This window comes from Carassius carassius, chromosome 7 (assembly GCF_963082965.1).
Source record: "Carassius carassius chromosome 7, fCarCar2.1, whole genome shotgun sequence".
In the NCBI taxonomy this organism is placed as follows: domain Eukaryota; kingdom Metazoa; phylum Chordata; class Actinopteri; order Cypriniformes; family Cyprinidae; genus Carassius; species Carassius carassius.
Window position 1 is genome coordinate 13,327,142 of NC_081761.1, and position 14,126 is coordinate 13,341,267.

Sequence of the window (14,126 nt, forward strand, 5' to 3'; positions counted from 1 at the left end):
GATTAGAGGAGAGAGGGAAGAACTGTGAGGCCCGTCCAACTAAAGCTTAATGTGGGTATCTTCAGAAAAGGTGGATTCAGTCAAGCTACCTTGTCCCGTAAACTGGGTTCATTAAACCAGTCCAGAAGTCTCTGTCCCAAAATCAGAGGACTGGGCAGGAAGGTACGATAGGTCAACAGGAAGTCCTCAATATATGTAGGGTCGACAACTGAATGATCCTCCACTAAGTGCTGCATCAGCCTTTCAGCAGTGCCCTAAAAAGAGTACATCAGATTTTTCTTTTAAATGACCACATTTAAAGATCTTTCTTCTTTTCTGGTCAAACTAAGTAATAAAAATCCATACAATTTTTAAATCAAATTAATTTATTTTTATTAATTGGTCAAATGGTTTAAGTGAATAAACCATACAATACTGTTCAAAAGTCTGAAGTCTGTAAATGCTTTAAAATTTCTCCCCAAGACTGCATGTATATGATCAACACTGAAATATTTTTACAAGTTACATTAACTTTTTTTTAATATATATTGCTTAAAACGTAATTTATTCCTGTCATGGCAAAACTGATTTTTCAGCAGCCATTACTCGAGTCTTTAAAGTCTTTGTCACTTTGGATCAATTTAATGTATTTCGTAAAATAAAATACATAAAAAAAAAAAATAATAATAATATATACACACACACACACACATATAAAGATCTTTAAAACACAAAACGTGGAGGGGATGTTCTATGGGCTACCATATTCACATAACATATAAAGTCAGAGATTCAACTCCAGACCAGATTCATCAACTTCAAGACTGTAAAGCCGCAATCTGATTTTTTTTTGTGATTACTTTTTCCATGTGAGTCAGATTTTTCTAAAAAAAAAAACAATCAAACCTTGACAACAATGTGTCCCTTGCGGGTGCCCGTCCGGTCAAGTTCTCTGTGTTCTTTGACCATGACGATTTCTCCTTCCTCCTCCACTCGCTGTGTGTTCTGCTCAACCTGATTCAGAATGCAGCAGTAGTCCTGCTGGGCAATACACACAAACTACACACACAAATAATAATGTTAAAGGCAGGGTAGGTAATACACTTATAAACAACTTTCTTCCAAATTTGTTTAAACTTTCTATATATATCAATGCATAATTAAAATGTAAGTACTCTGATAAAAAGAGTATAAAAATCGAGTGACTCTAGACCGTTTAATCTGTATTAAACACAGCTCATTATTTCCATTTCGGGACGAAACATAGGATTGGCTTAGGCGACTGTCACTCTCTCGCAACCATGGCAACCACCCTTTTGCCACACATGACCTGCCCACTTGCTTGTGCACGTTTGATTTGAGGAATTCAACAGGCAAACAATGGCAGAGAAACAGCAAGCAAATTTCACAGTACCAGCCTATGCAGTTAGTGAAGGCAAACCAGGCAAAAAAAGGAAGACAGTAACAGTACAAGAAAAGGCAATGAACAAAAAGTCTTTGGATAAACAAAGAAATAAAACGCGAGTTTATATCGGCGTGGCTTTCCAGCGATGGTGAGAACTGAGGGAACTCAAGGGGCTGAAAAGTGACTCCTTGATGGCTTTATTTCTGCTGGACAGGTAAATCTTTCTTTTTGTATTTTGATCATACATATTTTTTTCATGAAGCATGTGTCATTAGCACACGTAGCTGCGTAATATAGCTAACATAACATTACTTAGCGAGCCGTAGTAGAGGCTTTTGAAGGAGCCCAGAAGGGAGGGGGTGGAGTGAATGGAAATAATGAGCTGTCTTTAAAACAGTCGTGAGAGGTCTACAGTCACTTGGTTTTTATACTTTTTTTTCAGAGTACTTACATTTTAATTATGTATTGATATATAAATAAAGTTTAAACAAATTTGGAAAAAAAGTTTTTTACCTACCCTGCCTTTAACTGGCATTTTTTGGGTCAACATTTTATGCATTATTTGCCTCACAAATCAATCTTGAACAGGACTTTTTATTAAAGGTGCTGTTTGTAGGATTGACAACTGTCAGAGAGTTTTCACAAACCAGAACAAAGACCGACATTCCGGCCCAGAACGCACATTTTCAAAGGAATAACTGACTGTAGCTTTGTTTTTTAGATAAACAAGTATCTTAACTTAGCATGCTTCTTAAATATCTGCAAACATATTATGGTATTTTTATGCTTTAGTAGAGTCAAAAACTTACAGCACCTTTAAATACAATATCACCACCTTGAATAGATATTCAGTTTGAATAAAAGTGAATTTCTAAACTAAATTACTAAAGTTTACCAAAACAAAATCTAGATAAATTTACTGTCATAAAAAAGCTGCTTGAGAACTAGATCACATTTATGCCCATCTTTACTATAAACACACTCTTTTCTTACCTGACAGTCGTCCACTTTGGTCCTCATGACTCCAGTCATCAGCTGTTTTTCCATTGAAGGGGAGACACCAAAACTTCCACCCATACACACACTCACACTGCTGCCATCTGGATAGATCACCTCTACTGCTCCATTCAAAATGACTGACCATGAGTCCAGCTTAAACACACACACATTTGCCTGTTATCAGCTGAACTCAAATGTAGAGATGAAATGCTGCAAAGGGACCTGTCTCACCTCTTCACCGTGGTTGAGCACGATGGTTCCGGCCCGTTCCACAACCGCAAACACCATGACGGCACACAGCTCCCTCCGCACCGAAACACTCAGACTGGCAAATGCCGGAAGCTGCTGCACAAACTCCAGCAACTGCTCTGTTTACAGAAAGAGAATGTGAAAATGAAAGAGAAAGTGTAAAGTGAAACTTAAAATGAAAGTAGCTTAGTAAATGTCAATCACTGAAGAATTCAAAGCAGAAAAGAGTACCGATGTCATCATCTGTACGGTCCATAGGGTCTTTCTCCAGACAGTCTCTCACAATATCTCGACTCATAAGAGGGTCCGTTCCCCTTCCTACATCCTCATCATCATCATCCTCGTCCGAGTCCACTGCCGTTTCAGGAAGCCCGCTCAGGTCCATGTCCCCACATTCACTTTCAGTGGCCTGTAAAATAAAGACAATTTTCAGCAAATGATGTTCATAGACATTTAATGGCTTTCTGTACTTTGTGACCCGCATTTACAAACAGACAAAGTGAACCGCGTGAATATGACTGTGTGTGTACAGATGGTGTGTCAGGACAGAAGTGTGTGTTGGCACTCTGAGCCGACTGTGTTTGTACATGCGCTTGGGTGTGCGCGTGAATGCTGATCTGTGGATCAAAAGGTATGTGTGCTTGACGACTGACATGAATAGGTTATGGAGAGGTGACAGATGGACCACAGAGGAGGGTGGGGGAGTCCTCTACAGGACAGGATTTAAATGTGTGCGAGTGTGTGTGTCCCAGATGTTCACAATAAATCTCTGTCAGGATGCGCTTCTGTTGCAGAGTGTGTAAGGAGATTGCTTTATAGAGGGATAGAAACTCAGAGTCTCTTATCACCTGGTAGATATCTGATAGGCTGCTACTTCCTGAATCACTGGCAATGCTGGAACGTGATTGGCTTGAATTCATATGGGTGTGGCAACTGTCAGAGGGGTGAAGCTTTGAGAAGTCGGCAGGAAGCTGAAAGAGAAAAAAGAGTTATAAATAAACAAGCAAATAAATAAATATATAAGCACGTGAAAAAAATTGCTAGATTATTCTAGAAAATAAATGAAATAGACACTTTGGATGATTTTAGGTAATGTATATATGGGAAATTTCATATTTTCCGTAACGTAATTGGTAAATGTTTATTTTTTTCTTAATAAATTTTAAGTACCTTTTAGCTTTAAGCTCATGTAAATTGCCCTGCAGTGACAGATCAATTTTTAAAAGTAAAAATATTCCACAGACTTCAATTAATATGAATTAAACTAATATAATTATACTGCATGTATAATAATATTTAAATTATTGTTTAAAATAGTTTTAGCTAGAATATCGCATGTCACATTACAAGACTCTGCTGTCATTGCTTTAAATGTCAACTATGTATATGCATAAAAACAATGTAACAATTCTTCCCTGACACGAGCTTTTGAGCATTTGTGCAAATATAGTGTTTTTTCCCCTTCTAGTTCATCAGGAAACCAAGGATTAATTTTAAACCCCTGTGTGAGTGTCAGCGCAATTATTCGTTAGTGGAATGGATGATGTGTTCCCACATGCACAAGTTCAGCTGAACAGAGGCATTTAAAACATCTAATAATCCATCTACTCTGAATCATTTTAGTCATTGGTCGATAAAAATAAAACACAATCAAGTATTAATGCTAGCAGTGCAGCATATATCCACCCTTTCCAGGCCTGGCAATCACAATTCTTTGATACAAGCAAACACAAAGCACCATAAAAAGGTCTAAAAAGTAAACAAATGTATGGACTAAAGACCAAAGCTTTCATCAGTTAACAAACCGAAGTAATGTTTAGATCTACCCACCCTTACCAACACCCTACTGTACAACATTCCCTGAGGCTTACTACAGTAAAGTTGATGGGTTCATGTACTGATGTCCTAGATCAGATGGCCTACATACAGTGACCCAACAATAAAATCTCATGTTAGAATATACTCACGTAACTCAAACACTCAATAATGTAACCCCTAAACAAATCACTGATATGACTACATGAAGTCAAATAAAATTACATGTATAAAACAATGACAGGAAAAACTCATAAAAATCAAGTATGAAGTTAAATGACATAACCAAAAAACTAAATTATGCAGATTAACAATGTGAATAGAATTAATGAAAAATAATCAATTTTAAATTAAATTTAGATTGCACAACAGAACCAGAAACAAAAGCATGTAGATTAATAATTGAAAAGGAATTCATTAAAAATAAAATTAGAAAAATAACTACAATTAGATTGCAAACCAAAAGCAGATTGTGCATGTAATTTTATCAAAATTATTTATTAAAAATAATTTAGACTTTTTAATTTAATTAAAGTTACATTTACAAAACAAAACTATAATTCTCTTCCATTCAGAATATATTTGTTCACCAATCGCTCAATACACTAATACTTTGTCTGCTTGTATACTGTTAATGTCAAAATTTAGTCCACCCTTTAAATTCAGCTGCTCCCTATAAAAGAAGCATACATGCCTTTATTTACAAGTAATGTATTGTGTGCGATTAACCTGTTGTTGCAAAAGACTTATGCATATTTTTAAATATGCAAGCATTTGATTTTTTTAAGAGAGAGTGTGTGTGTGAGTGAGAGATACTCACAGTCCTGGTCTCCTGTCTCCTGACTCCATAACCATTAGACAGGACTAGCTGTCTCATAGCCTGCAATACTGTATGCCCAACCATCCTGTGTGCATTTAAACTAACCTCTTAAACATTATCAGTGTCTTTCTATACCACACTGTTCTAATCGCACCTATTTACTGTTCAAATATCTATCTCCCCAATGCACTTGCTCAGAGAGAGCATCCCTCTCTACTGAAATCAGCCCATCACCACAGTAACAGACAGCACTCTGGAAGAGAGTAATGTTTCTGCAGATACAATTTTCATCAGACCCTGCCCCTCTGTCCCATTCACACACACCCATGCCAGATCAGGGGATTATCAAGAGGCTGGTATTGTTTAAGCGGAGCGGGGTGGGGGATGGTTGACACCCACTGCCCTACTAAACCAGTCACCAGGGTCAACCCTGCAATGATTGACAGCTTACTGAACAATCAGGATGGCACATATATCTGTTAAGAGTCCGCCTTCCTGCTGTCAATCATAACCAGGCCCCGTTACAAGTCAAGAGGATAATAACAAACTAATGCAGAGAAACAGAGACTACATGCTCAAAGTGCCACAAGGGAGAAACTGAGAGTGATGGAAAAGAAGCTTTTACCAGATTAGATTTGCTAAGAATGTAGCCAAGACTATGGCTCTGTTCCAAAACCTAGCAATTGCTGCTATTTTCTAAGGTAGCACTCTCTAGAGAGCAACTCTGTAGGGAAAAGGCTCTGTTTCCCCCCGTATATTTGATGTTTCTTGCAATGTTCAGCCAGGATGCATAACCATTTAAATCTGGTCTTTTCATGCATTTTAGGGTATGTTTGCATGACCTATGTATTTTTTTTATTATGTTTTATATTATTGTTTTTTTCCTATGTATCCATTCACATGGATTCCTGAAAATGTCACAAAATCATTGTGTTATGCATGCTAGGCCAACAGCTGGTGCTGCCATTTTGTAAAGAAACACAAAGCAACCGCTCACAGATGCATTCTTCGAGTACTCATGCAAACCTACAGACTGTGCATGTCTTCACAGTTTAATGAGTTTTTTTACTAACTTTGGAAGTGGCCAAAAGTTGACAACCTCAAAGCCTTTTAGACATTTAAATCTGCATTTATTGTCTTCTTTGTATGACAGAGTCAAAGCATTTACACCTTTTGAGGAAGTCAACCTATGATTGGTTTACATAATAGTTGTTTTTTGCATATAAAGCTGACAGAATATAGCATTTTAACAAAAAAACACACAAAGCCGCTTTGAAGATATTCAATAGTATTAAAAGTTTAATTACCTGGGATTTTGAGCATTCCTGCAGCAAGATAAAAATAAAAACGAATTAATATGCATTCCATAAGTTAATTTGAGGACAAATATAGTGAAACATTACATTTAAGTTTTTTTTTCATGCTGTTAAATAAGCTCTATTTTGTGTTAAGATGCACACACTGACATTAAAGGGGTCACATGATGAGATTTACATTTTTCCTTTCTCTTTGGAGTGTTACAAGCTCTTGGTGTATGAAGAAGATCTGTAAAGTTGCAAAGACTCAAATCCAAAGAGATATTCTTTATCAAACTTAAGATTGCCACGCCCCCCTAAAATGGCTCATTCAAACACGCCCCAACATGTCTACATCACTATGTGGAAATATTTGCGTAATGCTGCCCAAATGCTCACTCAAAGAAAGAAGGTCTGGTTTCAGTAACCACAGTTAGTGTTGAAGCAGCCATGTCAGAGAGATGTAGTGTGTATCTAGGCGAAAGCAAAAACACTTTATTTGGCCTTCCGAAACTACATGCATTTAGGAATCTTTAAGATTATTTACAACAGAACAGCAACGCATTTAAGGATGACCATTTGTGAACCTAGGAGAGGAGGTAATTCTGATTTTGCTACGACAATCTGGCACTTCTGAATCAGATACTGTAAGTATGTTTTGTTATTAGTGTAAGTATTTGCTATTGACTGTTCAAATGCGAAGTTTTGCATGTGCGCATCTGTGTGTGTGTGTGTGTGTGTGTGTGTGTGTGAGAAACAGTGGAGTCACACAGTGGAGTCAGCTGTCTTAACCGTCCGTGGCTTGTGAAGTGCAAACACATAAGAGCTTCATCACTGTGTTTGTCACACCACTCTGTTCCCCTTTCAGGCTGAAGGTAAAACTAAGGACATTATTTACTGTCTTTACATTTATTTTGAAAGATGAAGTTCGCGGTTATGGAAAGGAGCGTTATATTTCCGATGAGTGCTTGTAGGGTTCAGCCAATCACAATGCACTGGGTCAGTTGGCCAATCAGAGCAGACTGCGCTTGTCAGAAGAAGGGATTTTGTAGAAAACTACGCGTTTGAGAGAAACAGGGCATAGAGGACCTACAATAATGTACAGTTTTTGAAAAATAATGCATTTTTTAAACAAAGCATGTCAAGATATTCTGTTACACAAAATAACGATCTTTAAAAAAAGCATCATTTGACCCCTTTAAAATCAAATAATGGGCATTAAAGTGCTATGGTGCGGTCACAATTAACAATGTTTGGGAAATTTTCATAAAAAGAGTCATTTTAACAGGAATCTAATATTTCCCCATGCATATTTCGCAGCCAGTTCAAGATGGTCACACAATTCACTGCACTGACCAACAGAAAGCTTCCTCTAAGTGAGAGACTTAGCTTGAGAAATTCTGCTAATATGTGACCGCACATGAACAGTTGCAACTATTTTTATAATCATAATGTGATCAAAAGGGCAATTTAAAATTGTATAACTGTGTTATACCGAGTGGTATCCTGGTGGCAGAGGGGGCTTGCTGACTGGATAATGATCAACCGTATCAATTATTGTCTGTCGCTCTCCGCACTGGTTTATCTTGCGGAATCTTCTCCTGGACTGCCGATGAGATGTTTGTCTTTGGAAATACTCATCGCTGTCATCCATGTAGTCCACCTGGCAGAGACAGAGTGGTTAACTGTATCCCCATCAAACTGATATTGGCTTATTGCACTTCTACAGGCCTATGTAACTCACCACAATCATTTCTGAAGCCTCAAGGACGATACACTCACAACCACGACGTAAACTACCCGCAGAACGTTTACCAAAACTGAAATAAAACAGCATACATCACACATAAGACCGAACAGGACACACAGAGGAAATAATAGGGCAAACCAAACTCTCATACCTGCTGCGGGGCAGAAACATGGACTCCTTTATAAAGACTGAACCAGAGAGGAGGATATACCAGCAGGTCCCAATGTCATCAGGACTAGAACACACAAAGACATATATTACAACATTTGCCACAAAGACACAGTGCTTCTATTTTAGTCCATTCTTAGCATTATATTCCGGGTGGAGATGTGACCTAACAACACACATGCCATTTTGGGCAAAGGAAACAAATGAAATGAATCATGCAAATGTGGGCGAATGCATCTTGGTAAATTCAGTAGTTTCCAGAGCAAAGGGGCACCAGTGGTTTGCTAGCCTCACATAGCCAGAATTTTAACTATTTGAATTAGGTCTTGCTGCAGAACCATCCAATCAGACAGGAATAGTCCATCTGACCAGCATTTAAAGTGACCAACCACAAGCTTTTTAAAAAAAAAAAGCTGTTTTAGAAAAAACACAGAAGAAAATAGTACGGGTGTAAGTTTACACCACACTTTAAAGAATGTGTCATGTTTAGGACAACCAACATCACGCACTCACATCAGATCACTCGGTGTCCTGTTATTTTTTAGATGCGTTTGTTATAAATTGATGGAAAAATGACCCCTAGAATTTAGCATAAAGGTGTTAAGACTGATCTGAATTTCTCTCCAAAAGTTTTACATTTGGGATATACAGTATTGTTTAAAAAATACTGTGGATTTTTCAAATGATTTTAAAAGTAAGTTCACAATTAGGCAGTATTTAATTGATCAAGAACACAGTAAAACAGTAATATTTTGAAAAGGTACTAAGACTGAAAATAGCTGTTTTCTATGTTAATATATTTTTTAATTTGTAATTTCCCCCTGTGATGCAAAAATGGATTTTCAGCATCATTACTCCAGTCTTCAGTGACACGTGACCAGAAATCATTCAAACATGCTAATTTGGTTCTCAAGAAACATTTCTTATTATTAATAATGTTGAAAACAGTTGTGCTGCTTAGTACTTCTTGTGGAAACCAGGATACTTTTTTGTCAGGATTCTTCAAATAGAGTGTTCAAATGATAGCTCTTCCTAAGAAGGCAAGCACCCAAACATGATTTTGTTCCTCGGACTGAAACATGCCAGTTTGAGAAAGCACTTGCCAACTTTGTGTGCAAAAAGAATCCGAGAACAAACTGTTGGTGGTCTTTGGGCATGTCATATGAGGTTGAAACTGGTGGGTTTTAAACTATGCTGAAGGAAGCCATACGAGCCTACGCATTTTGCACAACACAATTCCCAGTGAAAAGAAGCACATGGCTGATTTTGTGCGTTTTGGAAAGCACAGACTTTGACAGCCTGGTTAATGTAGGCATTGCACCACAGTGATTTACTGCAGATAATGGGAGGTTACAGTTAGAAAAAAATAGGGGGAAAGTACATAAGTGATGGGGAATGCTCCAGGTTTCGATGAGCTAGCATGACTTCACTTTTCCATAAGAATTTTTGGCCAAGATTTACTTGAACATTTAAGTATGAACTGAGAAAAAAAAGGAATGTATTAGATTCAATACAAACTAGGCTCAATCAACAATATATTAGGTGTCATGTTCACAACAAATAAAAGTAAATGTAAAGTGTAAGTTTTTATTTTTGTTAAATCACAAACCATTCAATAAGACCTTTACTTCAACAAGTCATCCATTATCAGGTGGGAATACTTTTCTATGTGGATGAATTTATTTTTGTGTTACTGTTTTAATGCAAACATGTGCATGTAAACAGTCCCTTTCTGGCATGCTTATAGACTAACAAAGTCAATTTGGATGGAGCAAACTTTACACAGACAAAAATCTGTATATTATTTTATCACATTACTCACATGACAAAAAGTATACTGTTTATGTCCAGTGGTTGTACTTTTGAAACCGTGTGTATTTTAATGTTCATTGACTGGCTCAGTGTGCTCAGTTTAACAGGTTTTTTTTTTTTTTTTTTACCCCAACTGCTTTTTTTCTGTGGTAACTGATATTGTGTCACTCACTAATACTGTTATTGATATTTAAATATCCCTTTAATTATATCAGTGGTAACCTAAGCAAACATGGGTCCTGAACAGAATGTTTTATTTTAATAAGCAGAATGTGTGTCTATATTCAAAAACGTTTAGAAGCTTAATCCCTGTCTGTAGATGGACGTTACAGATTTAAATGAACGGAGCACCAGACAGATGTCAGTGTGTGTTTGTGTCTGAGACAGAGAGAGAGAGAGTAAGCAGATGTGTGTGTGTGTGTGTGTGTGTGTGTGTGTGTGTGGACAAAATCATCCTTGTGACTTTGATGTAAAGTGACCTACATTGAGATTCATTTTCTGTCAGCCTTTGTGAGGAGTGTATTGAGTGTGTGTATGGGTGCGTTTGGATACTCACTAGAATAAAACCTCATTAGCTTCATGCTGTTCATATCGAACGGTCTCGCACATCAACCTGCAAATGAAATAAACAGAGTGTCAAGCACATTCCCTCTGTAATGTAGTAATGAAAGTACCCTCACACAAACACGCTGGTACCTGAGCTGATGTTCCCTCAAGTTGGACAGCGCTTCCATGCCATGGAGGTATGAGTACACGATCTGCAGATCCTAAAAAACACAAACACAGAGAAGGTCATGCACTGCTGCATTACAGTGATGCCACTTTACATGAAAAGGGTACAAACTAGTGACCTATTTGCAACCAAAAACATAACATTTAGCTCTGTGCCACATTTTGCACACAACCATTTGCTGTTAACAAATGATTTCAAATTTAGCATTTCGACCGTTTCTAGCGCATGGTATGAAGAAAATAATCTTTATTTCAGATTTCAGAACTTTTTACACAAATTGTATTATTGGCTGCATTTATCAAGCTCAACAAACCAAACTTATTTATTTTTTCCTGCAATAACTTTAGTATTTTTTGGTTGTTGAGCTTAATAAATACATTTATCAATAATATCTAGAGCTCAATGTGTTTTTTAAATGAAAAAAAAAATATTACAGAATTAATTTGTTTATTTTATGTTCATTGATGGAAAAAAAGTATTTATATTTGGATGTGTCTCAAATTTTGTAAACATTGCAAACCTAAAAAATATTTAGTTATATTTTAATTTAACCGAGGATATTTTTAAAGGGTTAAGCACCTTTTTTGTGGGCGAAATAAATAAGTTTTATTTAAAAGGTTTAGCAAACCAAACATAAAACACAATATAAACTTGAGCAGCAATTATTGAAAATATATTTATATGTAAAATGTAATGTAAATTAGTAAAATGTAAATATATATGTATTTTAATTATTTATTTATTTTTTTTTACAAAATTTCCCTGATTAAACTGGTTTCCCCCCTTTAAGTCATCACCTGCGTGTGTGTACACCAAAGCACCAGTAGGAGGTGCCCTATATATGTGAATATATACACAAAAAATAAATACACATCATATGCCAAACACACTGTATATGCCCAACACTACTTAATCATTATTTAACTCCGCCCATTTTTTTTTTTTTTTACAAAATTTCCCTGATTAAATTGGTTTCCCCCCTTTAAGTCATCACCTACACTACACAATTAGTGTTTAACAAAAATCTAATGTTTGCAGATATTACATCATTAATTCCTTCACTTTCAGGTCTCTTTTTTCCTCACTTCTGTTTTTCCTCTCTACTTCTGTCATTATTCTGTTCCTCTTTAAGATAAAAGACAATATAGGTGTTTCTCACAACCTAGCAATTTAGTAGTTCATTATGTTGGCCCAAAACACTGCTAAGCAAATCTTAAAAATAATTAAAGCTAGCTACTTTTGTTTTAATGGAAAATACATTTAGCCGTAGGGTTGTTTGTTACTGCCACAGTAATGCAATGTTAGGTATACAACAGGGCTGTGTGCTTGCAACGGACTTGTCAAGAATTGTGTCTTTGTTATAAAATGTTGCTGGTCTAATAGACACTTTTCTATGAATGATTTGGTAAGAAAATTACAGATTAGGAAAATCTGGTGGGACAAATCGTTTCGTGGTCAAATACTGTTCTGTTAATGCAGCTGAACAATCATTATTTTCAGTAAAGTTAGCTATATGAACCTATTATGCAAGAGCATATCGAATACCAGGAAGAGGAAAGAGCTATACACTGCAGATGCAACCACATTAATGCTAATATAGAAACCCTTTATTCACACTTCTGCAAAGCGAGAAAACAGCTAGACGGAAAAACCTCAAGCCAGCACCTTCAAAAGACCCATAATAATTTTCATAACAGTAACTAAAACATGACTACAAACTAGTGTTAAACTGCAAACTTAGTCTTAAACACAAGTCAGTCTGGTGCACTTTTTGTTGTGGTATTGTCTCAGTCAACATCACATTCACGTTTCAGAAAGCCAAACAATCTGAATGACAATAATAACAACAACTTTATATTATTACTATTATATCTAAGAATTATATTATGTTGTAAAACAACTGCAAATTAAAATGAAAAAGAATATTGTTGTATAATTATATTATTTTAGTTTACAGTAGGTCCAAATATAATATTAAATAATTTTACACAGACACACACACACACACACACACACACACATAATATACATATATATACACACACACATAATATATATATATATATATATATATATATATATATTAGTGGTGGGCCGTTGTTAAGTTGTTATCAGCGTTAACGTGCTGCGTTAACGGGAGACTCTTATCGGGCGATAAAAAAAAATATCGCCGTTAATCTATTCTCAAAGTTGGGTTGGGAGCCGGGTCTATACTAAGCAAGCTATGATGACTTTCACCTTGATATTTTATATAACCGACTGGCTGAGGCCAGCCTAAAAAGATGCTCAGGACAGTTGACGGGCCACTGCTGTGCATCGTCATGAAAGCTTATCTTTTTCACATTTGTCGATTTAAACATTAAAGCATCCAAACACAAGACGCGGAAAAGCTGAACAGAGTAGCTGGTTACTCGCGCGCTGTGTTCGGTGCGCACGAGAGAGAGCGGCATATCACGGACAGCGACACTGAACCGAGCTGTCTTCTGCGAAGTTCTCCTCAAAGTCCCTCCTGCAACGAACAAATACAAAATCGCAGTTTGAACAAACAAAAAGATGTGAAAGAGCCCAATTCAGTACTCGCGGTGTTCTGTTGTTCAGGGCTCATGCAGAGAAAGGCGTCTCAAAACACTTGGAACACCGAATTTGCTTATTTTTGCTCTTGTGCTGACAAATACATACAAAATATGTCAAAATATCCACCTTGGAAATTATGCTCGAAAAAACTGTCAGTTATTTCTCAAGTGAAAGTAAGCAGTTGAGGAAAAAAATGGGATGTGTATTATATTGGATGCGTTCATCTTCTCTTAAAGTGACCGCGCCTAATTTAGCTACTGGCTGCTGTAATGTTAATCCAAGAAAATGAAAATCACTCACTGCTCTTGACTGAATTACTTTGTAGTTTTAACAGTCAAACCAAAATTTATATAATTTTTTATATATATAGCAAATAAACTGTAATAATGTAAGAAATGTTGAAAGTGTCTGAATAAATGTAGGTTTGATTGTATATTTCATTTTTACATTGAAGACTATCCAGTGCTATTTTACATTTAATTATTTGGTTTATGTACCTTGACACCTACAAACTTGAAAAAAACTTA

At 36.4% G+C, this 14,126-nt stretch overlaps 1 protein-coding gene across 5 annotated transcripts in view; it reads right to left on the reverse strand.

Moving 5' to 3' along the window:
- Positions 1-14,126, reverse strand: part of rapgef2a (Rap guanine nucleotide exchange factor 2a) — a 44,773-nt gene that overhangs the window by 13,155 nt on the left and 17,492 nt on the right. For all 5 annotated transcript variants that reach the window (XM_059553924.1, XM_059553923.1, XM_059553922.1 and 2 more), the window contains exons 2-13: positions 10,989-11,059; positions 10,849-10,905; positions 8,464-8,547; positions 8,307-8,382; positions 8,058-8,225; positions 6,575-6,592; positions 3,481-3,603; positions 2,864-3,041; positions 2,615-2,751; positions 2,378-2,536; positions 886-1,038; positions 90-254 (exon numbers count right to left, since the gene is read on the reverse strand). In XM_059553924.1, the coding sequence (XP_059409907.1) occupies positions 90-254; positions 886-1,038; positions 2,378-2,536; positions 2,615-2,751; positions 2,864-3,041; positions 3,481-3,603; positions 6,575-6,592; positions 8,058-8,225; positions 8,307-8,382; positions 8,464-8,547; positions 10,849-10,905; positions 10,989-11,059 (1,389 nt within the window). The remainder of the gene's footprint in view (positions 1-89; positions 255-885; positions 1,039-2,377; positions 2,537-2,614; positions 2,752-2,863; positions 3,042-3,480; positions 3,604-6,574; positions 6,593-8,057; positions 8,226-8,306; positions 8,383-8,463; positions 8,548-10,848; positions 10,906-10,988; positions 11,060-14,126) is intronic.